The sequence below is a fragment of the Nicotiana sylvestris genome, chromosome 8, assembly GCF_000393655.2.
Source record: "Nicotiana sylvestris chromosome 8, ASM39365v2, whole genome shotgun sequence".
NCBI classification, from domain to species: Eukaryota; Viridiplantae; Streptophyta; class Magnoliopsida; order Solanales; family Solanaceae; genus Nicotiana; species Nicotiana sylvestris.
Genome location: NC_091064.1, coordinates 189,936,268 through 189,964,009, shown reverse-complemented (window position 1 = coordinate 189,964,009; position 27,742 = coordinate 189,936,268). Strand labels below are relative to the sequence as shown.

At 35.2% G+C, this 27,742-nt stretch overlaps 1 protein-coding gene and 1 long non-coding RNA gene across 5 annotated transcripts; one reads left to right on the top strand and one right to left on the bottom strand.

The window, feature by feature from the left end:
- The first annotated feature begins 1,845 nt into the window (after nt 1-1,845).
- On the top strand, nt 1,846-8,846 carry LOC104230649 (uncharacterized). Its single transcript, XM_009783513.2, has 3 exons — nt 1,846-2,464; nt 2,705-2,805; nt 8,057-8,846. Exons 1-3 carry the CDS (start codon nt 1,983-1,985, stop codon nt 8,719-8,721), a joined length of 1,248 nt encoding a protein of 415 aa, XP_009781815.1. The 5' UTR covers nt 1,846-1,982; the 3' UTR covers nt 8,722-8,846.
- Nucleotides 8,847-15,358: 6,512 nt separating this feature from the next.
- Nucleotides 15,359-20,625, bottom strand: LOC104218965 (uncharacterized). 4 transcript variants are annotated; one of them, XR_011401630.1, is made up of 5 exons: nt 20,460-20,625; nt 19,622-19,914; nt 19,430-19,513; nt 16,273-19,348; nt 15,359-16,172 (listed from the first exon to the last, which is right to left on the bottom strand). It is a non-coding gene; the product is annotated as an uncharacterized lncRNA (long non-coding RNA). The 4 variants fall into 4 exon arrangements; XR_011401632.1 differs by having other exon boundaries at nt 15,359-16,169; XR_011401631.1 differs by having other exon boundaries at nt 15,359-16,445; nt 19,286-19,348; nt 20,460-20,613.
- Nucleotides 20,626-27,742: the final 7,117 nt, after the last annotated feature.

Below are 27,742 nucleotides of genomic sequence, written 5' to 3'. Positions count from 1 at the left end.
TGCAATTCTAAATATGTCGGCCTTTCGGGCCTGCACCTTTATGGCCCCAACATGAACCTTAATAAATGAATCCGTGAGCATCTCAAAGGAATCTATGGAATGCTCGGGTAACAGTGAATACCACGTCAAGGCTCCCCTAGTGAGAGTCTCTCCAAATTTCTTCAGCAAGACATATTCAATCTCGTGAGGAGCTAGATGATTTCCCTTTACCGCCGTCGTGTAGGTGGTTATATGCTCTTAAGGGTCTGAAGTTCCATCATTCTTTGGTACATTGGGCATTTTAAACCGCTTCGGAATTAATTTTGGTGCCGCGCTCGGTTTCTATGGCAACTGAGTATACTTCTTTGAGTCCGGTCCTTTAAGCACCGATGGTGCGCTCGGGATTTGGTCCATGCGGGCATTCACTTCCCTCATAAATCGTAGGAGTTCACTCTTGAAGGGATCATTTTCGTTATTGGGACCAGATCTGCTCCCCCCAGCCCCATCAGAGCCAACTTCGCCCCTCGGTGTGTTGTTGTCGACCCTCTGGCGTTGTTTGATTCGCAGGAGCGCCATGAGGAACCGACTCTCGTCTATTCGTATTATTCGAAGTCCCCGACATTGCTTGCTTCAACTCCATCATAACCTTATCATGTCGCGTTAGGTGGCCTAGAATGATCACCTGTAGTTCTTATAGGACCCTTACCGCATCAACGACTGTTCCTATTCAGCATCATCGGGAGTTGTCTTCCGAACATATCGAGGATATCGCTTGTCATGCACCGGCATGGAGTCATTCTCCTTGTTGTGGGTGTCACTGATCGAATCCTCGAAATGAGGTTGATCCCCTCGAACCTCGGGATTGTGTGTTGTTAACACCATTATTTGCCATTTCTTATGATTTTTCTAAGACAAATAATCAAAACATGTTAGTAAAAGAGGCAAGGATCAACCTAATTACACAATGGTCTAGGCCCCACAGTGGAGCCAAACTATTTATACGTAAAACTCAGTTGAATTTATACGTAGTTTCTAGGCAGGTGAATTTATTTGATCATAAAATAATAAAATGATTGAAGAAATTTATAAGACTTAGCCTTGATAGAAAGACGAAATAACATAAATAAAGATTCTGGTAATGAAGCCTCCGGGTGCAACAATAATAAGGACAATAATAAGGACAGAAAATAAGAAGATAAAATTGTATAGAGCTTTTTGTAGATTGTGGTGTTAGTTTTGCCAGAAATTCCCTCGTTACAATCATAACAAAGCTCACTATTTATAGCTAGGTCTTGGGAAAAAGGTCCTAGGATCGTGCCCTTTAATGTCAATTATAAGGGTCATTAATGAAAATGTAACGGTGAAAATAAATGCCAAATTCTTTGTAACGGGCAACGTACCTAATGATGTAGAATATTCTCCATTGAATGCTACCGGGCAAAGAGTATTTATTGCATCTTTATGAACGTTATTATTTATTGCATCTTTATGAGCGTTATTCTTTCCGGTGACAGACGGAATAATTGCCTTCAATTCTGATTATCCCGGTCTTAGGTTCCATGTGTCCCTCTTTTGAGTGGCCACGTAGCACGGCATATTTTACCCCACACACTTCTAACGATGATTTCTTTCATGTATAGTGTAGTCTTTGCTAGTACTTGATATCGATCCATCACTTGATTTGATCTACCCAAAAGACAAATCAAACGCAAGGTTGAGACTAAGGGCAAGTCAAAGTTAATAATTGTATAACTCCATTAATCAAGGAAGAGTACAGGAGACAAAAAACAATTGCATCATTATTATGCTAAGATGCAAATGGAATATTATATAAAGTAGAGAAATAAAAGTGTAAAGAACCCCAACGTACCTCCTTATTTACCCGTCTTGGATCCCTCTCCATTAATAAAGAAAGAAACAATCAAACAATACCCTCTCAAATCTCAAAGTAATTCAAAGTCCCCTCTCTCTCTTCCTCTTTCCATTTTCTAGCTCTACTTTTAATGGCACTCTTCACTTTCTTACCAGAAGCGTCAGACACTCAAAAACAACCATCTAAACGGAGAAAAAAGCAACAAAAACAGAAGCAACCATCTTCATGGGATCAATTCAAGAACTTATTGAGTTGCAGGCAGATCGAAAACTCAACAGATCATGACTCATCTAAGAACCCTACTGCAGCAGTTTATTATTCAAAGTTGGGTTCTTGTAGTTCTATATGTAGCTTTAATAATGTTGTACTTCATCATGGCAACAACACAAGAGTGGTTCATAGAGCTGATGATAATAATTCTTTAGAAGATCAAAGCAGCATGTTAGGCCAAGAAACTCGGCTCCTTAGCAAGAAAACTTCTCATGGGTCAACATCCTCGAGATTTTTTGGTAGCTCTACTAGATCAAATGCTAGTACTACTTCTTCCAGAGGCATGCAACTCAGGAAGCTCTCTGGATGTAATGAGTGTCACATGATAGTTGATCCCAGCAGGTAGCTAGTCAGCATACACTCCCTCCGTCTCAATTTATGTGATGCAATTTGAATTTCGAGAATTAAACGTTTTTAGTTTGACCTCAATGTAGGACGTATAATCTTTAAGTTTTCATTTTGTCATTATCTTTTTCATTGTTTGACTCTTGAAATTGGAAAATTGGGATGAGTATATATGTTTATATATATGAATACTGTTTTTTACAATTTGCATATTAACAAATTAAAATGCAATTATAGGTACCCAGTCCCAAGGTCAACTATATATGCCTGCCCTGAATGCGGCGAAGTTTTTCCAAAAATTGAGAGCTTGGAACATCATCAAGCAGTAAGGCATGCTGGTAATTCTTTTTCTTCCTTTAAGTTGTTACTCCCTCCGTTTCATCCCTCTCTTTCATATTAGAAGAGTAGTTTGACTAGACACGGAGTTTAAGAAAAAAAAAAAAGATTTTTGAAACTTGTGGCCTTAAAAGCTTAAGTGTAAAAGATTTGTGGGACCATGACATTTGTGTGGCTATAAAAGCTTCTCATTAAAGGTAAATGACTAAAATGAATAGTTTAAAGTTAAATTATTTCCAAATTTAGAAATATGTCATTTGTTTTTAAACAGACTAAAAAGTAAAGTACCTTATCTAATATAAAACGGAGGGAATATTTTTTTTTCTTCATTTACTGTACAAAGTACTTACTCCCTGTGTGTATAGTTCGAAATTCAGATCTATTTTACTCCCCGATTCACTTTTGTTTGGTATGTTTTGACTTTTCACGCCCCTTAATAAATAATAAATGAAGTGCGTAATTTACTACGATACTCATATTAATTGATGCATATTTATTGGATTTGAGAAAATTATTTGAAATGAGTAAAAAATCCTGTGGGTATAATCGGAAAAAAATTATCTTCTCTTGATATGCGTAAAGTGACAAGTAAAAATAAAAATCTATTTTTAGTATACATGACAAGTAAAAGTGAATGGATGGAGTATGTTTTATTTTTATGTTTCCTTCCTATGCACGTTCATTCTTTTTTATATTTATTTAGCATTGATCAACTTCTCTATCCATGTTACATAGTACTCCTCCGTTCCAGTTTAGGATAACTTATTTTCTTTTTAATCCATTCCAAAAAGAATGACTCCTTTTCTAAATTTCGAAACTATTTAGCTTAAATTTTCAACTTTAACCTTAACGAAAAGCTTTTATAACCATACAAATACTCTTTGCATGTTTACCACCACAAGTTTCAAAAATATTATTGCCAAACAAATATTCTGACATGTTTATGACCACAAATTCCAAAAGTCCTATTTATTTTTCTTAAATTTAGTGTCCAATCAAATATGTTCATATAAATTGAAACGGGGGAAATACTATTCGTTTTCTATTTAATTAAGGGCCAACTTTCTTGGGGTATTATTGGCCAATTTTTTTTTCCTTTTATGGGTATTTGGTATGACCGGAATTATTTTTGAGAAAGATATTTTTCATAAGAAATTTATTTTCTGATATTTAGTTATCGAGATACTTTATCAAAAGGGGAAAATGACTTGACTTAAGGACGAAAGTCATTCGTTTATCGTTATTTTAATTTTTAACTTTATATTATTTGTTCAACTAATATTATTACTAATTTTGGCACTCAATATTCATCGTTTCTCTAGCCACTTCCTCACACAATAGAGAGTTAAACCAAAACGTTTTGATTATAGTGCCCAGGGGAGGCAAAACGGCATTATGTGATACTCCCTTCAGTTCATAATAAGTGACCAATTTCCTTTTAGCACGTTCATTAAGAAAATGTTAAATTTTATATAATAATACCTTGTATGACTAAACTACTCTTATCAAATATTGATTCCATAGTTATAGTGAAAAGTGAGAAAACTTTTTAGGATTATGCACATAAGGGTAAAAGAATAAAAACAAATTGAATTTTTTCTTGATTACCTAACTGGACACTTATTTTGAATCAAAATGAAAAAATAAACTACTCACTTACACATCTTTGTGGTGCATTGGCTGAACCCCCCCCCCCCCTCCCACACACACACCAACCACATTAATCTTTGCCTATCTTTATGGTACAGTAACTGTACTATGCCACTTCGATTTGTAAGGACCATTCAGTACAATTTTACAGCTACCTCTTCATAAAATCGAAAAGAACTATACAGTAAATGGTGGATCAAGAAATATTTAATTAGCCTGCATATACATCTCTATTCTGCCCCACCGACAGCTGGAAACCCGAAGTTACTCCTCTCCTCCTGCTATGAAAAATTTTATTTTGTGTGTCTACGACTGACACAATTATATGAGTTAACTTTTTTATCTCACAATTTTGTGGACCCAAAAGTGTAAAATTGGGGTTCATAAATTTGTGAGACAAAAAGGAGTCTCATATAATTTGTGTCAGTTGTATGAGACACAAAATAAAACTTCTCTCCTACTATGTTGTTTATACTCCCTCCGTTCATTTAATTATCCAGTATTTTAAAAATAGATTTTAACTTTTATTTGTCACTTTTAGTATATTAAAAGAAGATAATTTTTTTTATGTTATACCCACAATATTAATTAATTATTTCAAATCGTTTTCTCAAATCTATTAAAAATATGCCTCAATTAATATGGGTATCATGGTAAATTATATACTTCATTTATTATTTCTTAAGGGGTATGCAAAATACAAATAAAAGTGAACGAGAGACTATTTTGCAAATAGTTCTCCTTAAGTTTAAGGCTTTAAGCCAAATTATAATGCACACGACAAGGATTGATTCTTTTGAAACTGGGATACTTGTCTTGGTATTATCAGTATTTTCGTAGCCAACTCCACATAATAATGAACCTTTTTTTTCCTTTCCTTTTTGATTATTTTCTTTTCTGTCATTCGTTTTTTGGTATTTGAGTTCCTATAATTTTTGAAAGAATTACAAGAAAATACATATTATTTTACATCATAACAAAAAATGGTTCATGTTTTTAAGTTTTACCCCACCTATCCACATTGTACATATTTTGAAAGCACTAGCAAATTCAAAATCTATGTTTTTACAATCATTGCTTCTAAAAGCTATGGAGTTAATTCTTTGTTCTCACAACCATTGCTTTCACTTTCTCTTCTTCTCACATCTTCTATATATGCTTCAAGGGCCGTGTATTTTCTGCTTCTCCTCTTGTGTCACCTGCTAGCAATGTAAGAAAATTAAAGAGTAGAAGTCCACCATTGAAGATCATTCAAAGTTTTGCTTTAGAAAATGGGTTTTTTGAATTTGTTAGTTGTTTGGATTGGGTGTTGTTTCAATTGATTGAAAATATCAAAAGGAGTTCAAAGTTTAAATTTGAAGTGATTTGGAGTAGATTTGAGCAAGATTTGAGTTAAATTTCAGAAAAAACGCAAGGAAGAAGACGAAGTCAGTTTTTTGTATAATTATGTATAATCTTGTATAATAGTGTATATGAGTGTAGAAACACACTTTATACATTATTATACACTTTTATAAACCTTTATACAATTGTCTGCAGACGAACTTCTTCCACGATTTTCAGTTGCAATTGTCGTTCAAAACCAATCCAAATCTCCATTAAATGACTTCAAATTTTATATACAACCTCCTTGTACTATTTCTAGCAGGTCTAAATAACACCCACTCAAAATTTCTCACAAAATCAAATTCGGAATTTAAACTCACATACTTAAGCTTGCTAAAAATCTAATTTTCACTACCCAAATGAATTTGGTTTGTTGAATTAATATTTGAGTCACAGTTACTGATTCGAAAATTAATTTAAAAGTTTGAGGAATCTTTTTTAAAAATTAAATAGTAATTTTGAGAACCTATTTGAATTGGATGTTGAATCTTAGCATATTATTTTTGGGCTAGTTGGTTATAAATTGAAATATGGGCTATAAAATTGAAAAGTATGGAGCTGAGTTGTTCTAATGTGAAATTTGGGAGAAATTCAAAAATAGTCAGATTTACAACTGGTCGTTCAAAAATAGCTCAGTTTCAAAAGTAATCGAAATTTAGCCACTTTTCATGTAAAGATAAATTTGAAAGAAAATACTGTTCAAAACCCGAAAAATACGCCAGTGTATTATACTAGAGTTCCAGCATAAGTAAGTATGCTGGAACTCCAACATAATATGATGGAGTTCCAGCATAAGTACACTAGAACTCCAGCGTAATATACTGGAGTTCCAGCAAGTATAATTGTCCAGTATAATATACTGGAGTTTGGAGCTCCGGTGCTCCAGTCTCCAGTATATTATACTGGAGTCAGCAAAGTATACCGGTTCAACATAATATGCCGGAGTTCATATACAAGTGGACCGAACTCCAGTATATTATGCTGGATCGGTCTCTATTGCAGCAAAATAGTGGTTATTTTTCATTGACTTCGTAAACGCTGGCTATTTTTGAATGACCAGTCCGAAAACTGACTATACCATGCTATTTTTATGAAATTTTCTCATAATCATCCAAAGCTACTATTTTGAAGAAGCTTATAGCTGACTAATCAATCGAACAAATATATTCAATACTCAAAACTAATTAGAGTCTACAATATGAGTCATCAAAATATATTCCACTTTATTGGTATCTATTTATTTTAATATTACCTGATAAATTACTTTTCTAAGAAAAATTATGTGTTTTAAAAAAATTAGAGGTTCTTTATGTTTTTAAATTTATTTCTACATTGATGTACAAGTCTTTAACCATACCAAAAATTGCTGAATAACGCATCTAACTTAAGGCCATCTCCAACCTTACCCCATTTCTCCATAACGGGGGCAATTTTTGGGGTAATGAAGTTCCAACCCTCCCTCATTTTTGTCTCCAAAATGGGAGATGAATAGTGTTCCCTCAAATATAGGGTACACTATTCATCTCCCCCCATTACTATTCATGTATTTTATATTATTATTTTATTATTTAATCTTTTAACTTATTTCTTTATATATACCTAATTATTTTTATGTAATATCTTTATAATATTAATTTTACATCTTAATTTTGACGTATAATTTTGATAAATTAATTTTCGTGCATTTATTATTTTCATGTAAAATTGTAAGTTAATTTTATTAGAGGTTGAAGTTGAATATTTATATAGTATTTCGAATGAATTTTATCGTTATGTAATATGTATTTAATTAATCTTATATCGCAATGATTTCACTTTTATTTGAATTATTAGTTAATCTCTAATAATTGCTTACAAATTATATTTTTTAAAATTTTATGGAATTGTTTAATGGAAATTATAAATTAATAAAAATAAAAGATAGATTTTGTTTAATGAAAATTAAAAAATAAAATTGAAATGAAAGATAATAATATAATATAGAAGAAAGAGAAGAATATAAAAAAATTTGGGGGAATGGTTCATTTTGGGAACTTATAATGGGGTAATGGTTGGAGATACCCTAAGTATAACAACACCAAGCCTATCCCATTATTTTTTCTTTTCAAAGAAATTACTATAATTTGTCTCATCTTCGTCAAGTGACCGTGATTAATTAGCATGCTTCTAATTCTACTTAATCAAGATTTTAAAATGGTTTAAGTATTACATTTTCAGTATCAGAATTGGGTCCTGAAGATTCAAGCAGGAACATAGTGGAAATAATCTTCAACTCAAGTTGGCTCAAAAAGGATAACCCAATATGCAAGATCGAACGTATACTCAAAGTCCACAACACCAAACGCACCATCCACAAATTCGAAGATTATAGGGACGCCGTGAAGCTACGCGCCACCGTTAACGTCAAGAAAAACCCCCGCTGCGCTGCCGACGGTAACGAGTTGTTAAGGTTCTACTGCACAACCCTCACGTGCTCGCTCGGTGCGAAGGGTACATCTAACTTGTGCAGCTCGGTATGTACGCCTGGCTGTGGAGTTTGTACGGTCATCCGCCATGGATTCCAAGGAAATAATAATAAGGTTTGTGGGGTTCGCACAACGGCCAGTAGTGGTAGGGCCCATGACTGCCTCGGTGGTGGAGACGGCGGACGTAGGGCGATGTTGGTTTGTCGGGTGATAGCTGGGAGAATGAAGCGCGTGGCGGAGGATGCGGCGGCGACGGAGGAGGAGAGAGGTGGTTCTGGGTCGTCGGCTGCTGGAAATTTCTATGATTCTGTAGTTGGGTATTCAGATATTTACTCGAATCTCGAGGAGTTATATGTGTTCAATCCAAGGGCAATTCTTCCTTGCTTTGTCGTGATATACAAAGCTTTGGAATCTTAGGTTTGACGTTTTTAACATTTGTACTTGAGCTATTTGTTAGGTGTAGTTCTTGTCCTTGTCTATGGAGTTATAGTATGTCTTATCATTTGCTTAACTACCTAGTTTCGTGATTATGAATTATCTTATTATGGTTTAAGTATATAAAAATGTGCCATTCATTTTATTAAAAAATAAACAAAAAGAATGTTACTTTGTAAATTATTAGGACATGGGAGTAAATCCTAGAAAGAACGACCAAAAGCAAAGGCAGATCTATTGAGGCACGAGGGGATGCACGCTACCTGCAAAGTTTCGACAGACATTCCATGTATATATATACTAGTGAGATTTAGCCTGGGCTAAGCCCGGGCCCAACCCATGATTATAGAGAAAATGACTTAACTGTTGTGATGAATATCACATTATGGTAGATGTCTACTCTTCTTCCATAATTTTCATCTAAAATGCTTAATGACATATTCAATGACATAATTTGTATGTTCAATGACATATTCCATGACATATTTTCTTCACTTTTTATGCATATATAAAGGCCTTGTAATAGATAGGAAAACACACAATTGAAGAAGAAAATCTCTTCATTCTCTCTATCACTATTTCTTGTTCATGTTTTACTAAATTGCTTTTATTTTATAACACGTTATCAGCACGAAGCTCTAATTTTATTCTTAACTCCAGCTAAGTTGAGTCATATTTTATTGAGGTATGTATCATTATAATTATTTTATTTATGGCAGGCAGTACATATATCATATGCTTAATTCTTACAACCTAAATTTTTCTTTGCAATTTTTGATAATTTACATCATTCATGTTGTTGTTCCCTTTTTCATATTTTTGTTTATCATGTTGTTTTTCACACCTGACACAATACCATTAAAAAAAATGTATGCATATGTATGTAGTGTATACATTCTCTAGTCACTGCAACTAATAAAACGTTAAATTATATATATATATATATATATATATATCAATAATATAAAGTGAAATGAAACAATATATAGTTTCTATTTTATGGCATGAATAAAATGAAATAGTAGATTGCTAACATGATATAGCTTTATTTTCATTTCTTTTACCTTAATCGATTTGTTTCATTAATTGTTTATTATTATAATTATTTCTCTAACTTATTCATCTTTTATGATAGTTTTCACTATGTCAAATTTATCAAAACTTGAATTTGTGGCACTTGACATCACCGGGAAGAACTATTTATCATGGGTCCTTGATGCTGAAATTCACCTCGACGCTAAAGGTCTTGGAAATACGATTATACAAGGAAATGAAGCATCAAATCAGGATAAAGCGAAAGCCATGATTTTCCTTCGCCATCATTTACATGAAGGGTTAAAAACTGAATATTTAACAGTAAAAGATCCACTTGAATTATGGATTAATTTGAAGGATCGATATGACCACCTAAAACTTACGGTATTACCGAAAGCTCGGTATGAGTGGATACATTTAAGGTTGCAAGACTTTAAAACTGTAAGTGAGTATAATTCTGCTATCTTTAAAGTAAGTTCTCTATTAAAATTATGTGGAGACACTATCACAGATGATGACTTATTGGAAAAAACATTTTCTACTTTTCACGCTTCAAATGTGGTGCTACAACAACAATACCGTGAAAAAGGTTTTAAGAAATATTATGAGTTAATCACATGCCTACTTGTGGCTGAGCAGAATAATATTCTATTAATGAAAAATCATGAAGCTCGTCCCACTGGGTCAGCTCCATTTCCGGAAGTGAATGCTGTAGCAACATATGATAAGTTTGAAAGAAAACAAAATAATTACCGTGGTCGTGGACATGGTCGTAAATGTGGACGTGGCAGGGGCGAAACAATTATCGTCATTATGGTGGAAATAAATTGGAGAACAATAAGGGTTCTCAAATTAATCATTCAAAAGGTAAAGCTAGTATGTGTCACCGATGTGGTATGAGAGGTCATTGGGCACGCATTTGTCGTACGCCAGAACATTTTGTCAAACTTTATCAAGCCTCCCTCAAGAAAAAGAAAATAATGTGGAGGCACACTTGACCTTTCAAAATAATAATGATGAAGCAGGTCCCTCAAATAAATATGATTCTAAGGCACATCCTGCATATAAAGATGATGATTTTGAAGGCCTAACAAATATTACTCATTTAGAAGTTGGAGACTTCTTTGAGGATATTGACTGAAGAATGAATCATCTTACTGGGGAATGGAGTTATAAAAGTTGTTATGTTTATGTTTGCAACTAGTTTATTTTTTCTTGAGTGTATTTTCCTAATGCATCATGTGTTGCTAGTTTCTATATTTCTAATGTATTTCTTAATGTTTTTTTTGCTTGTCTTTCATATTTCTTATGATGTATTATTTGTCTTTTTTTTATGAAGAATATGAAAATTCCACAGTTTTCAGTTGAACTCAAGATTAATAAAGATAATATATGTCTTCTGGATAGTGCTACAACACACATTATTTTAAAAGATAAGAGATATTTCTCTTATTTGGTAATGAAAGAAGCGAATGTTAATACAATATCCGGTAGTACAAGATTAATTGAAGGTTCTGGAAGAGCCAATTTATTACTACCAGGAGGAACAAATTTAGCTATTGATGAAGCACTATATTGTAGTAAATCTCAAAGAAACTTATTAAGTTTCAAAGATATTCGCCAAAATGGCTATCATATTGAGACTACAAATGATGAAAAGATTGAGTATCTTTATATTACTACAATAACGTCCGGTAAGAAATATGTGCTTGAAATGTTACCCGCTTTTTCCTCCGGCTTATACTACACAAGTATTAGCAGGATTGAAACACATGTCGTAGTAAACAAGAAGTTTACTAATCAAGATAATTTTATTATTTGGCATGACCGGTTGGGCCATCCTGGTTCTAATATGATGCGTAAAATAATTGAGAATTCACATGGACATGCAATGAAGAATCAGAAAATTCTTCAATTTAAGGAATTCTCTTGTGCTGCATGTTCTCAAGGAAAATTAATTATTAGACCATCAACTATTAAAGTTAAGATGGAATCCCCTACATTTCTGGAACGTATACAAGGTGATATATGTGGGCTCATTCACCCTCTATGTGGACTATTCAAATATTGTATGGTTTTGATAGATGCATCTACAAGATGGTCACATGTGTGCTTACTATCAACTCGCAATATGGCATTTGCGAGATTGTTGGCTCAAATAATAAAGCTAAGAGCACAATTTCCAGATTATGCAATTAAGACAATCCGTCTTGATAATGCTGGTGAGTTTACATCCCAAGCCTTTAATGATTATTGTATTTCAACTGGGATAACAATTGAGCATCCGGTTGCTCATGTTCATACACAAAATGGTCTAGCAGAATCATTGATCAAACGCCTCCAATTAATTGCTAGACCAATGCTTATGAGAACAAAACTTCCCATTTCAGTATGGGGTCATGCTATTTTGCACGCAGCATCACTTGTGCGGATAAGGCCCACAAGTTATCATAAAGTCTCCCCATTGCAATTGGCTTTTGGTCAGGAGCCAAATATTTCCCATCTTAGGATCTTTGGTTGTGCGATATATGTTCCAATTGCTCCACCACAACGCACAAAGATGGGTCCTCAAAGAAGGTTGGGGATATATGTTGGATATGAATCTCCTTCAATTATAAAATATCTAGAGCCGATGACTGGAGATTTATTTACGGCAAGATTTTCTGATTGCCATTTTGATGAATCAGTATATCCAACATTAGGGGGAGAAAATAAGCAGCTGAAAAAGAATATAGATTGGAATGCATTATCACTGTCTCATTTAGATCCTCGAACAAATCAATGTGAACAAGAGGTTCAAAAGATTATTCATTTGCAAAATATTGCAAATCAATTGCCAGATGCATTCACTGACCTACCAAGGGTGACCAAGTCACATATTCCAGCTGCTAATGCACCAATTCGAGTTGATATCCCGACAGGACAATTAATTAAAGCAAATGAGTCTAAGCCATGCTTGAAACGTGGTAGACCAATCGGTTCTAAAGATAAAAATCCTCGAAGAAGAAAAGGAGCAAATGATCAAAGTGAACATAACACGGAGGTAGTGGCTCAAGAAGAGCCCCAAGACGTAACAAATGATAAGACCTTAGGGGAGGTCCAGGTACCTGAAAATAATGAAAATGAAGAGATATCAATAAGTTACGTCTCAACCGGGAAAAGATGGAACCGAAATAATGTTGTTATCGATAACATTTTTGCTTATAATGTTGCTGTTGAAATAATGCAACAAGATGAGGATCTTGAACCAAAATCTGTCAATGAATGTAGACAGAGAAATGATTGGCCAAAATGGAAAGACGCTATCCAGGCAGAGTTAACTTCACTTGGAAAACGTGAAGTCTTCGGACCCATAGTTCGAACACCTGAAGGCATAAAGCCAGTAGGGTATAAATGGGTTTTTGTGCGGAAACGAAATGATAAAAATGAAGTCGTTAGATATAAAGCACGACTAGTGGCACAAGGGTTTTCCCAAAGGCCTGGAATTGATTATATGGAAACCTATTCTCCTGTAGTGGATGCTATCACCTTCAGGTATCTCATAAATATGGCAGTGCAAGAAAAACTTGATATGCATCTAATGGATGTTGTTACAGCCTATTTGTATGGATCATTAGACAACGAAATTTTTATGAAAGTACCTGAGGGATTTAAAGTGCCAGAAGCATATAAAAGTTTTCGAGAAACTTGTTCAATAAAGCTTCAGAAATCTTTATACGGATTGAAACAATCAGGTCGTATGTGGTACAATCGCCTGAGTGAATACCTGTTGAAAGAAGGGTACAAGAATGATCCAATTTGTCCTTGTGTCTTTATAAAAAGGTCTGGATCTGAATTTGTTATAATCGCTGTGTATGTTGATGATTTAAATATCATTGGAACTCCTGGGGAGCTTCCAAAAACAGTAGATTGTTTGAAGAAAGAATTTGAAATGAAAGATCTTGGAAAGACAAAATTTTGTCTTGGTCTACAAATTGAGTATATGAAAGATGAAATATTTGTCCATCAATCAACATACACCGAAAAGATTTTAAAGCGATTCTATATGGATAAAGCACATCCATTGAGTACCCCGATGGTTGTGAGATCACTTGATATAAAGAAAGATCCATTCCGACCTCATGAAAATGATGAAGAGCTTCTTGGTGCCGAAGTACCATATCTTAGTGCAATTGGGGCATTAATGTATCTTGCCAATAATTCCCGACCAGATATAGCTTTCTCAGTAAGTTTATTGGCAAGATTTAGTACTTCGCCAACACAAAGACACTGGAATGGTATTAAACATATATTCAGATACCTCCAAGGGACCATTGATATGGGTTTATTTTATTCAAACGAATCCAAGCCATCATTGATTGGTTATGCAGATGCAGGATATTTGTCTGATCCACACAAAGGTCGATCTCAGACAGGCTATTTATTTACAAGTGGAGGTACAGCCATATCATGGCGTTCGACAAAACAAACTATGGTTGCTACTTCTTCAAATCATGCAGAGATAATAGCCATTCACGAAGCAAGTCGAGAATGCGTTTGGTTAAGATCTATAACTCAACACATTCAGCAAACATGTGGTTTTTCTTCGAAAGAGAATATTCCAACAATATTGTATGAAGACAATGCTGCATGCATAGCTCAATTGAAAGGAGGATATATCAAAGGAGATAGAACAAAACACATTTCACCAAAATTCTTTTTCACTCATGATCTTCAGAAGAATGGTGAAATAGATGTACAACAAGTTCGTTCAAGTGATAATTTGGCTGATCTGTTCACTAAGGCATTACCAACCTCAATATTTGAAAAGCTGATATATAAGATTGGAATGCGTCGTCTTCGAGATATTAAGTGATTTTTCATCAGGGGAGTAACTATACGCTGCACTCTTTTCCTTAACCAAGGTTTTGTCCCACTGGGTTTTCCTGGTAAGGTTTTTAATGAGGCAGCAAGCAATGCATATCATAAATAACTATGTACATCCCAATATTTTTTTAGAGAGTTTTTAACAAGGCACATTATCTATGGACATCCAAGGGGGAGTGTTATGATGAATATCACATTATGGTGGATGTCTACTCTTCTTCCATAATCTTCATCTAAAATGCTTAATGACATGTTCAATGACATAATTTGTATGTTCAATGACATATTCCATGACATATTTTCTTCACTTTTTATGCCTATATAAAGGTCTTGTAATAGATAGGAAAACACACAATTGAAGAAGAAAATCTCTTCATTCTCTCTATCTCTATTTCTTGTTCATGTTTTACTAAATTGCTTTTATTTCATAACATTAACTTATTATTGTATAAACAACTCATTATTCAAATGAAAGCCGATCGATTATCTATCGCTAACAAATTCCTACAAAAGAAAATAGTAGCAAGGTAGCTAAGGATATAGTAGCAAACCATTGATATCAAGGTACGAAGTCCTTAGAAAGTATGAATATTTTAGAAGCAATGAGTTTATTAATGGTGGCTCAAACAAAAGTAAAGTTGTTATAATACAGGTCAGCAGCAAAAGAAAAGTTTAGTACATATTCTACATATCTACTTCTGTGGAAGTAAAAAGTTCATCAATAAACATCACCAAGGTAAACACCAGGGTTATTCAGCTAATATATTTCTGAATGTTGTGCCCAGTAACCATCCGGTGTATAATAATATATAACTACAGCAAAACATTTCCAGATTCGCTACTCTGAAATGAGCTAATGAAATTCTATCAGATTTACACCACTTTCTAAACATTCTGCCTTGCACCAAAAGGACAACAGAAAAACAACTAAACTTATAAAATTTTGCTGACGGGTTTCGCTTTGTCTTCAAAACATTTAAGATTCCTCTCTTTAATTTCCATATTGTACACCAAATGCAAGAAGGCATAGTCTTTGTCATACTATTCTCTTCTCCTCAAGTTGTAGAAGCGTAACATATAACTCCTTCTATGAGTTTGGCGTCGTCCACTTTAGATTAAATAAGTTCTAAAACATGTCCCAAACTTGTGAAGCCATCTTATAGTGCAAAAACAGGTTGGTTGTTTCCTGCGATATACTCTTTGCATATGTAACACCTATTGCATAAGTTGAAACGTCTTTTTAAATATATTATCTTGTGTTAAACAAGATTGGAGGGGTGCGAAGCATGTGAAATAGGCCACTTTGTTTCCAGATTCGTCTTTCTGACCATTCTGGAACATTCTCTCACCTCCCACATGAATTGTTTTGTAACAAGATCTTACAGAGAAGTTTACCTTTATTCCTAAGAATTCACCACACACACACACTCTCTTTCATTTGGGTCACCTTGATATCCTAACACAAGCAAAACATGCTCCTTCAGGGGAGTAATCGCACAATATAGCATCATTATCAAGAGCTCATCCATCTACTGAATCATGCAGGAAAGAAATAGTATTTTCAGTATGTTATGCCAAATTTTAAGCAGCACAATAACTAAGTTTATTAATGGCTATTAAGAAATCACTAACCTTGGAGAGGAGGTGCTAAGGACTCCAAAGTTAGTTTTTCAAATTCAGCAGAGTCAATCTATATTGTAGAATTTTCTCGGTAATAATAGGTTCAGCAATATTTTTTACATTCACCATGATGATAGCACTCTGAAGCTCCTTTGTTGTCCTTCATTACTGAAGGCATCCAATGGCTATACCGGCAATAGTCTCTCGATGTTAGACAAATAGCATAAATACTCTAATAAAAATACAGATGGAAACAAAACATCACAGTTGACAAAGACTTTATGGTAAGACATCACACATCACTTTTGAGCGGAGTAACAACAAACGTACAAATCATCTATAAAATTCATATTTGATTTATGGTATAGAAATCTGAGTAGGATTGTACTCAGTAAGTCAGATTATCATATAATTTCCACTGCCAAAGTAACTAATTTGCCTGCCAGACTTATTTTGCTCATAGTAGCAATAAGATCTGAGAAGTATACATACTTAGCGAAAAGAACAAAAAGATAAGTATATGTAACCGTTGAATAAAATACTACGAATTAGGCGAGATGACTTCATTATTAGCTTTAATAAAATGTATGATCGTCTCGACATGATGTTATCATCATATTTCTGCCCATCTACCTCAATCTAACCCTACTTCTATCTGAAATCCAACTGCATTATATGTGCTCACGCTCAACTAATAGGCAAAGGTAATAAAATATTTATTGTCAACTTGATAACATTCTTTATAACTTTTTTTTTTATTATGATATTCTTTATAACTTTCAATTAACAAGGTATGCCTTTTTTTTTTCTTAGCCAGGATGTAGTTAGCTAATGTTCATGCTAGGTTTAAAATCTTTCACTTTAAATAGAAGTATAGATAATATTTAATCACACGTCTTCTTTCTGGCATATCGATACTCTAGGCAAATAAGCGCCACAGAGCTTCCGGAGCTGACGCCCATCTAGCATATCGATACTCTTTTATCTCATCTATCTGTAAATTTGTGTTATCTTCATGTAAGCCAAATGAAATCTTATCATGTCCTTTACAGATATACTTGTATATATATTTGACAACTTTAATATCTGAGCAAACCTCTACATTTATATGGTAATTGTATTTACAGAGCAGATAAGGATTGTACGGAACAACCCATGAGTTATCAAGAAATTGTTTTCAAACTTTCACAGATTTACCAGTGTTTCGTCTTCTATAAATTGGGTATGAGTTCTTTCCTTTCGTTGTCTCATCAGCAAAAATCTTCGGGTACTTAAATTTGCACTCATTTCTTTTCATACATGAATTTGTAAGATCCAAATGATCACAAGGCCTATGCATCATGTGTTTAGTAACAAGCTTATGCAAGTAAGAGTTCATATCAGGATCAGGCATAACAAATTTGTCATAATCCTCGGGCGTCAATAACTTGTAGTCATCAGTAAGTATAACAAGAAAATGAGCATGTGAAAGACCACATTTTTGGAATTCTATAGTGTACATAAAAGCTGCAACTTTTTGAAATATGTTTCTTTTTAATATATCTGTATTCATCTCTTCTACTTTTGCTCTGAACACTCGACTAATTAAATCAGACATATTTTGAGTTTCATCCATTGTGAGCAAATGTTCCCTTATTTCATGCCAAGAGGGATTGCATGTCATGGTCAGAAATATATCAGGCTTTTCAAAATGTTGTACTAATGCAATAGCATCCATATAACGCTAGCGCATATCTCTCGGACCTCCCGTAAAACTTGTCGGAAAAATATTTTGTTTTCCTATCTTAGAAGCTTCTCTTTCACCAAGTCTCAGGATATCTAGAAGTCCTTGTAATACATCAACCCGAAATAATCTTGGTTAAATGAGGAAAAATCTAATCTCTGAGTTTCTACTTTTATGAATTCATCAACCGAGTATTGTTGAAATAATCTGCCAGAATGTAAAACTCTGTTTTCCTCATTGTCTCTCATCTGCAGTTTGTAACAATAGTATTCACGACAAGAAATATTATTCCTTTTTCGTATTCCTTTTTGCAAAACATCAGCTTCCATATCAAGTAGTCCGTCAATTGAACACATGTTACAAAGGCCTGGAAGCTGCTCAGTCTCGTAGTAAGATCGTTTTTTCAATTTATTCCTAGGCTGTAAGATTTTTGGGATCCCACAATGCCACCCATTTTGACCGTAAGGAAGTAAAATCGGATATTGCAAAGGATCATATCAACCATAATAGTAATTTACTATTTGACTTTTGTTACTGCGAGTGTAAATTCGGATATGCGGTGAAGAAATATTGTTGTTCGTTTCTTGTTGTAGCCCTAATGCTGCTACTTCTGACACAGTTGGCAGATTATATACTCTATGATCTAAGCCAGAACCACATCTCAATGCAATGTAAAAGTTTGATAATTCCGGGATATGTATCAAAGATTTCAAGAAGATACAATAAGGATTTATCTTTAGTATATCCATGAGCTTCTCAATGATCGACTATCGAAGTATACCCGAGGAAGTCATTTGATTCAATATTTCTGTGTTCTCATCGTAAAAATACATATGTAAATTTCTAGGTTGTTAATTTGTTGGAATCAAATCATTTATGAAGTGATACATTTGACCCTGTACCCTAAATATGTAAATTCCATGGGTTTTTTTGCTAGTACTTTGTCATAGTTCACCCCAAGTGAAGTGAAGGCAAACATATTATTATACAGTCTAATGTAGGTACGAAAATGTTCACATTCTTCAGTATTGCCTAAGTAGAGATTTAATAATTCATTGGGCATTTCATATGACATAACCATTGCTACAACAGAATCCTGCTAATTCATATTCAAACCTTTTAGCTCTAAAATATTTACAGTTTGGTACAGTTTTCAAAATGGTTGCGTTACTGGGCAACTGTTTGAAATTCCAATAATCTATTATTTTTGATCTACAACCTGTGTATATAAGTTGTTGGATATCATACAAGTATTGAGAAAAGATATATGGCTAATATTGTTAAAAGAGTACCAAGACAAACCTCTTTTTATGACAACGGATGCCTCGGGATCACGCCGTTCATCGAGTGGATTTGATGTGGAACCTAATATGCAAATCATTATAATTGATATACGAAATATTTCAAGTGAACTAAAATTGAAACTGCATTTTAATAGTTACTAACCATATTCGAATATAGAATGGGAGCTAATTATATTCTTTCCTTTGTTAGAACAAACTGTTGTGCCGTCCGCGCAAGATTTATCGGCTACATAAAATTGAACGCATGTTAACATTAACAATACATATGTAGGTAAAATCCCAAAAACAACATCCAAAATTCTATATACAAAAGAGTTATATTTCTTTTCCTAACCTTTTTCATCAAGGCAACATGATTCCTCTATTGTTAGTATTCTCTGTCTAGGTAACTCAGCAGGCTTCAGAAGATGATGCTACTTCAGTATGTTCAACCAAGAGACCTTGGCTTGTCGACTCAATATTTTTTGATCGTCGTTGTGCTAAAAGCATTTCTTTTTTATCTGCTGACTGATTTGCATACACATCATGTCTCCTGAGCTTGATTTTAGAAGCTCTTTCTGCTGAGTAATGTCGCTTCCGCTTCTGGAAGAGACAGCTTGACGCCGTGGCTTTTTTATCGATAGGCATCTGTATTTGAATAACTTATACATTTTTAACATGACATCTCTAATACAAATCAAAAAGCAATTAATCTGACCATCAATAATGAGCGAAATGTATTGTAAAATGCATTGCAAAATGAAGAAAGTAAAAAAGAACACAAATATCCCTAAAGACAATATATAAGCAGAGACCCAGGGCAGACAACGTAGAATCAAATATTGGAACATTCCTACAGTATATGAAACCCATCACTTGAGCAAAATATGCAAACTTAAATCACTGTTCCTTTCAGGCTACTTACAGATTCAATTCAAACACACATGGAAAAAAAGAAAGTAAATTGAGATCTTACAATTTTGAAAATACAGTAATTCATAATCCCATCTAACTCTACAATAGAAATCAGTGCGATTAGATCACTACAAAAGATTTGCTAAATGACCGAAATAAATGACTTTGATCGACATTTCATCTTCTTCAAAATACATAATATTCATAAGTTTGCTAACTAAATATTAGAAATTCATATTCTAAACAACTATAATTCACTGGGTGAAAGAGAAACGTACCAGTAATATGGCCGGAGGGTCAGAGATCGAACAAAGAAACAAAGGTATTCGATGATGTTTACTACCAACGAAAAAAATAGAGTACAGGTGAAGAGAAAAGCAGAGTAAACAATTAGATAGAAATTGAAGCGGTCACTTGTCCTTCTCAACCTCAAGTTGTAGGCAGATTTCACGTGCAGGGCCTTGTAAAGTCAGCACGTATTAAATTTGTGCAACATGAAATGACCAAAAAGGGCCTTGGTCGGCAAGCTGGCAAGACAATGCCCAACTGCTTCCAAGCCTCTTCTATATATTAGAATACAAGAAATAAGATAAATAAAGTGTTGCCACTTAGAGTAAGAAAATGGTAGAGGCAGAACCGCACCTGCGACATTATTGAATTGTTTTGGCTTGCTGCATCAAATAGACAGCACATCCATAATGTCTAGGATTTTTTAAATTTGTAGCTAACGTTATAAAATTACCCTGAAATTATATCTTGCTGCTTTCTTTATTTCTTTGTAAGTTTAATTTGCGTTAATCAATGACTCCTCCATATTTATTAGCAGGAGTATCACTGGTAGTTAAGTTCATGATTCTTCTTTATTGTCATTTCATTATATTCTCTTAGAATTAACATAAACATTAGGAAATTTAGCATGCAAAGTATCATAGTTCTGTTACATAGTTTAAATAAGAAAATAATTTATATAAGCTTATTGAAATTTAAAGTCCTACAACAACCCAGTAAAATCTCATTCGTAGGGTTTGGGGCCTTACTTGGATGTACATTAGAGTCGGCCCTGCCTATATAAAACCCCATGCAGTATCAAATGACATGGAGAGTAGCTTTACTCTCTTTGTTACTACACAATAAGGATAGATAAGTATAACATTAATTTACTAAGAACTTTAATCCTTTCTTATTGACTTTGGTAATTACATCCCTTCATGTTGATGTGTATATATATATATATATATATATATATATATATATATATATATATATATATATATATATATATCGTCTCTCCCATCAGAATAAAAACCCTCATTGTGCCAATTTGTCATAATTAGTAGTATTTTTTCTATTTATTTTTCTGAATAAATCAAAAAACAAATAATTCGAGCGGAAGCCGAAAGTTGATCAAATCGACTAAATATTTTTCCAATTGAACCGTATATAAAAATAACAAACACCTCTGTTTGACCAAAGATCTAGTTCGAGGTTTAAACAATTAGATTTTTTAATAGAATAAAGTTAATCTTAGCCAATATTAATATTCAAAAGATTATTTAATTAATTTCATAGCAAGATGTCACGAGTACTATTCAAATAACAATAAATGGCAATTGTAAAGTGAGATTCAGCGGCCCAAGAGCAAAGAGGATAGCATTAAATAGTAGTAAATGATAAATAATGACATTTATATAAATAAATGTAAGTGAGTCAACCGAGAAGGGATGAGATTATTTGATATTCTCTATGACAATGATAAATGATTGATAAGCCTTTGAATATTGGAATTCTCCTTGGACCAAGGGAGAAAAGTTAGATAAAGATATGAAGAAAAGGTCTATTTTGTATGTGTATAGTAAAGCAAGAATCTTCAGAGAATGCGAATGTGTAGTCTTTTACAATGAGTGTCCAATCTCCTTCTATATCTACATATCTTTCTATCTATAAGGGCACATGAGTCACAAAACCCCTAATAAGACAGATCAGAGGAATATTCATTGAAATATTCTCTTTGAAGTCTTATTTCTAAAACTAGACGTTGCTGCTCTGCTAAAGGGAGTAATCGTCCTATTCGTCCTCGACCTTCGTTCGGTCCTTGACCTCGCTTTCGCCCTTCTTTGAAATTAACCTAGTGGCACGTGCGACCTTCGAAGGTATTCTTAATATCAATTAGGCTCACATATAATCATGAAGTTTTTTAGCCCATACAATTAGTCTCTCTGCTTGTTGAGGTTGTCTAAATGGGCGAATTCAATGAGCGGATAATAACGGTTGGTGGTAGTTGTGACGAACATGCGACGTGTCTTGTTTGAATCATATATTTCAAACTCTTGATTTTTGATCACACCCAACTATGTTATATAAAAAGGACTAAGCGGTCACTGCAAAAATAATACGGTTCAATAATCTGGAATCGAATCCCACAAGGAACTAACCTATTTGCTACAACTTTTTAGTATCGCTAATGATAAGCTTAGACAACTTTCAGAAGTCAAGAATTGATTTGTGAATTAACAGAAATTACAAATGACAAATAAAAACTATCAATTAGCGAGAATGGAGTTGAATTCAAGGATAAAAGGATCTAGGGTTTATGATTTCACCAATTGTCAGATTAATTCTTGATACGTTAGCTATAATCTTGTCGTAACACTCTCTAAAGATGATGAGTTCTTATTTACCGTAATTATCTCTCGATCAATTTCGATAATTTATTAGAAGTATTCTCTCGAACTACTCTTGTTGACAATTTGTACAACTCATAAATATCACGCCAAAGCTTCGTTATCTCTAATCTCACTTTTAAATTCAAGTAATTAATCTCTTAACTTACTCGAAAGTGGCGTTGTTCAACAACAATCTAAATCAAGTGATCTTTCTCAAGCAACTTAAGATAACTAGACACGATTACTCAAGGGCCCTTCAATTAATCACAAGAAACATATAGTTGAATAATTAAAGAGTAATAATAGCCCAATTATATCAAAACACAATCAAGACTTCATCCAACAATTGGTTCCATCAACCCTAGATGACGGGTTTAGCTACTCATAACTACGTAAATAATCATAGTAATATATAGAAGCATTACACTACAAATTAAAGGAAAGCGGAGAGAAAACTCGAGTGATTCGTGCTTCCAAAGTATTCCATAGTCTCTTTCCTTTCTACTAATGTCTAACCCTTCAAAAACTAACTTTTAGGGGTATTTATAGGGTAAGGCCCGAATTTATATGTCCAATAATAATGGGGAATTGAACTTTTTTCGGATGGGATTGTTGGCGTTGTAACGATCCGACTGGTCGTTTTGCTTTCTAGAACCCCATTCCCCTAAATAAGACTTCCTGTACTTGCTTTAACTGATTTACAACTTGTAGGGATGGTTGGTTCGGGATTTAGAAGAGTTTGGATTGAAATCGGAACGCTTAATTCCTTAAGATTTGCTTAAAAGACCAAGTTTGACTTTGGTCAACATTTTTAGTAAACGGACCCGGACTTGTGTTTTGACGGTCCCGGAGGGTCCTTAGTAAAATATGAGACCTAGGAGTATGCCCGGTCCCTAGCCCGAGTAATGAATTTTTTGTTAAAAATTATTAAATTGAAATTCTAAGGATTTAAAGAAATTGAATAATGTTTGATCATGTTGGTATCGGGCCCGTATGTTGGTTCTGGAGCCCGGTACAAGTCCAATATAATAGTTAAGTCTTGTCTTTGAAATTTGGCAAGAAATGAGACTGATTTGACGTGATTCAGACGCCTGGTTGTAAAAATAGGAATTTTAAAAGTTCTTAAGGATTTCATGCGTTTTGGTATTAAATCCATGGTTTTAGATGTTATCTCAGCAATTTGATCGCTCAAGAAAGTTTGTACAATATTTTTGGATTTGTGTGAGTAGTCGGAGTGGAGCCCCGAGGGCTCGGGTGAGTTTCAGCCGTGAGTTGGGGGTGAAAAACACCCCAGTTTTCTGGTATTTCTGGGCAAGGTTACAGTTCTCGCAAATGTGAGGAAATGTTCGCATTTGCGAGGAAAGCATCGCATTTACGATGGAGCCTGGCTGGGGGCAGTGGTCGCATTTGCGACGTTCTCTTCGCATTTACGAACCCAGCAAGGTCCGCATTTGCGACCCCTCTATCGTATTTGCGATCAAGGCAGAGGGAGGGCCAGTTCGCATTTGCGAACATTTTGTCGCAATTGCGACTTCGCGTTTGCGAGCCTGATGTCGCAAATGTGACATCAGAAGCCTGGACACAGCTTCTAAAAACGGGACTTAGGCCATTTATTTCATTTCACTTCTACACTTGGGCGATTTGGGAGCTTTCAAAGAGGGGATTTCAACCTAGCATTGTGAGGTAAGTTATTTCTACTTAATGTGAGTTTAATACTTGGGTTTGGGGTAGATTAACACACAAAAATTAGTGAAAATCATGAGATTTGAGTAAAAACCTAGGGTTTTGATAAAAACAAGATTTAACAACAAAATTTGTTGTGGAATGGAGTAAAAATTATATATTCTTGATCCTTAGGCTATGGGTAACAACTTTCTTCTAAAATTTCTGGAATCTGGGCACGTGGGCCCGGGGGTCAAATTTTAGGAATCTTGTAATTTGGATTGAGGAATCACCCTATGGTTGGGATATGAACTTTTAAGCCTATATTGATTAGTTTCTATGCTATTTGGATAGTTTTAGAGTGTTTGTCACCAAATTGAGGGTTTGGGCTTAAGCTTGGACCGGAAAGTAGGCCGTGAAGTGAGGTAAGTCTCTTTTCAAACATTGCAAGAGGGAAATCTCCCCATAGGTGAACTTAATAAATTCGTGATTTGATTGTGGGGGGCCACATACGCACGAAGTAACGAGAGTCAGTACGTGGCTACTATTCATGTTATGTCCGGATAGTTCTAGGCTTACACCATGCTTTGTGGGTATTGTTATACGATTATAAATTGTGGAGTTGCATTGATTGAAACCTCGATGAGAAGGTTATGATTTCAAGGGTTCCAAGTAAATAATTAATTTGAAAAGAATTAAAGAAGCATTTAAGTTGTGTTTATACTTAACCGCGTCGCAAATATATTCCGCGAGCGGGGTGATTGTTTCTACTACTCTTATGGGAGCGGGCCGTTTGCCTCGACGGATTGGTAATTGTGTGTGTATATATATATATATATATATATATATATATATATATATATATATATATATATATATATATATATATATATATATGGTTCGGGCTATTCGACCCTCGGCAGTGCACAGTTTACTTTTATGTTGGATTGGGCCGAACGTCCTCGGAAAAATTATGCGATAATGGAACCGGGACCTCTTATAATCCATATGATTTATTATTTGTAAGACTACACGCTTTAAAAGAAGGAACTGCCTAAACTTATTAATTGATGAGAAGGTTTTCAGTATTATTTCTTATTTGAACTTGTTTCTATCTATGTACATTGTGAACTGAAATATTGAACCTCATATTATCATATTATTGACCCAAGTAAGTGTCAAGTCGATCCCTCATCACTACTTCTTCGAGGTTAGACTAGATACTTACTGGGTACATATTGTTTATGTACTTATACTACACTTTTGTACTTAATTGTACAGTTTCTGAGTCAGGTGCATCTGGCTACCCGTCTTGTGCGCATTCTTGATAGTTGGCCGAGATTCCATGGCGGGCTGCTCCCTTCCTATGCCGATCAATAACATGATGGAGTCTCTCTTTTGTTTTTGACTATCTATTCCATTTCAGACAGTAGGGTATATGTATTCCTTTGTATATTGTACTAGATGCTCATATACTTGTGACACCAGGTCTTGGCACACACATTGGTAGACTATTCTTTTGGGTTGTATAATTATCATTTTACGTTGCTAATTATCATTTGTTTTAAATTCAAATTTAGAAAATGCTGGAATTGTTTTGGTAAAGTAAAATGTGAACTCACTAATATTTTCTGGTTGACTTGCCTGACAACGGTGTTGGGCGTCATCACGACCTGTAATGAAATTGGGTCATGACTACATAGTATCTGAGCACTATGTTCACTTAGGTCTCACAAGTCATGGGAAAACCTAATAGAGTCTTGAGGATCAGTACGGAGACGTTTATATCTATTTTCGAGAGGCTTTAGAGTGTAAACTACTCTTTATTCACCTCCTATCGTGCAGTTGATGGTATATTAAATACCTTTCTCCTATTCTCTCACATATGGTGGGGACGCACACAATAGATGTTCCAGACCTAGGAGGAGCTGCTCCCTCCGTTGCTAGAGGCCGAGACAGAGGTCGGGGGAGGGCACCGGCCTGAGGAAGGGGACGAGGGCGTCCCAGAGCTACCCCAGTTGCACCACCGGCGGATCCTGTGGGGGATTCTATCATAGAGGAGCATGGCGAGGTGCCCACAACTGAGCCTACCCCAACAAACTTCATGACAACATCGGGTTTCTAGGAGGTCAAGGGCCGTATGTTGCGGTTCATGGACACCATGACTCATGTTGATTTATTTCCAGCGGACCCAACGACATCTCAGGCGGGAGGGGGAGCACAGACCCTTACCGCCCAAGCTCCTAATCATACAATGGTAGTGTATCAGACTCCAGGTGCATAACCAATAGATGAGGCTTAGCCAGTTGCTGCAGTGGTACCCAAGCCCAGACCTGCTGCGGACGACGATCCGCAGAAGCTACTGGACAGATGGACTAGGATACACCCTCCCATCTTTGGAGGTGCGCATCATGAGGATGCTCAAAGACTTCATTGATAGGTGCAAGGACAGACTACACAATATGAGGATATTGAAGTCTCATGGGTTGATTCACTACATTCCAACTAGAGGGCAGGAACCGTAGATGGTGGCAGTCTTATGTTCTTGGAAGGCCAGCGGGTTCTTCTCCCATTACTTGGGGTCAGTTCACACAGCTTTTCCTAGATAGGTATATCCCGCCCTCTTAGAGGGAAGAGTTGCGGTGCTAGTTCGAGCAACTCGAGTAGGGTCAAATGTCTGTGACCGACTATGAGGCGAGATTCTTTGAGTTGTCTTGCCATGCACTCATGATACTCCCTACAAACGTAGAGAGAATGCAGAGATTTGTTGCAAGGTTACACGTATTCGAGCTAGTATTTCCCGAGAGGTGGATATGGGTACTGAGTATCAGCTAGTGGTAAAGATTGCTCGCAGGGTTGAGGGCTATCGCCAGAGGGGTAGAGAGCAGATTCAACAGGACAAGAAGGCCCGATTTTTTGGAGAGTTCAGAGGTGCCCCAGCTAGGGGCAGAGGTCACTTCGGGAGGGGTCAGCCCAGCAGGCCCCCATATTTAGGAGCAGCACCACCACCTCCTCAAGGTGTTCCAGTGAGGCCTTACTTAAGTGCTATGCTAGAGAGTTAATGTCACCCACCAGCCATTCAGGGTTCTTCTAGTGGGTATTCAGGTCAGCAGGCTAAGGCTTCAAGACAGTAGTCTATGGTACCGCGGGGTTGTTATGAGTGTGGGGATCCAGGTCACATGTAGATATTTTGTCCCAGACTTCGGGGCAAGGCAGTACAACAGGGTTATTAGCCC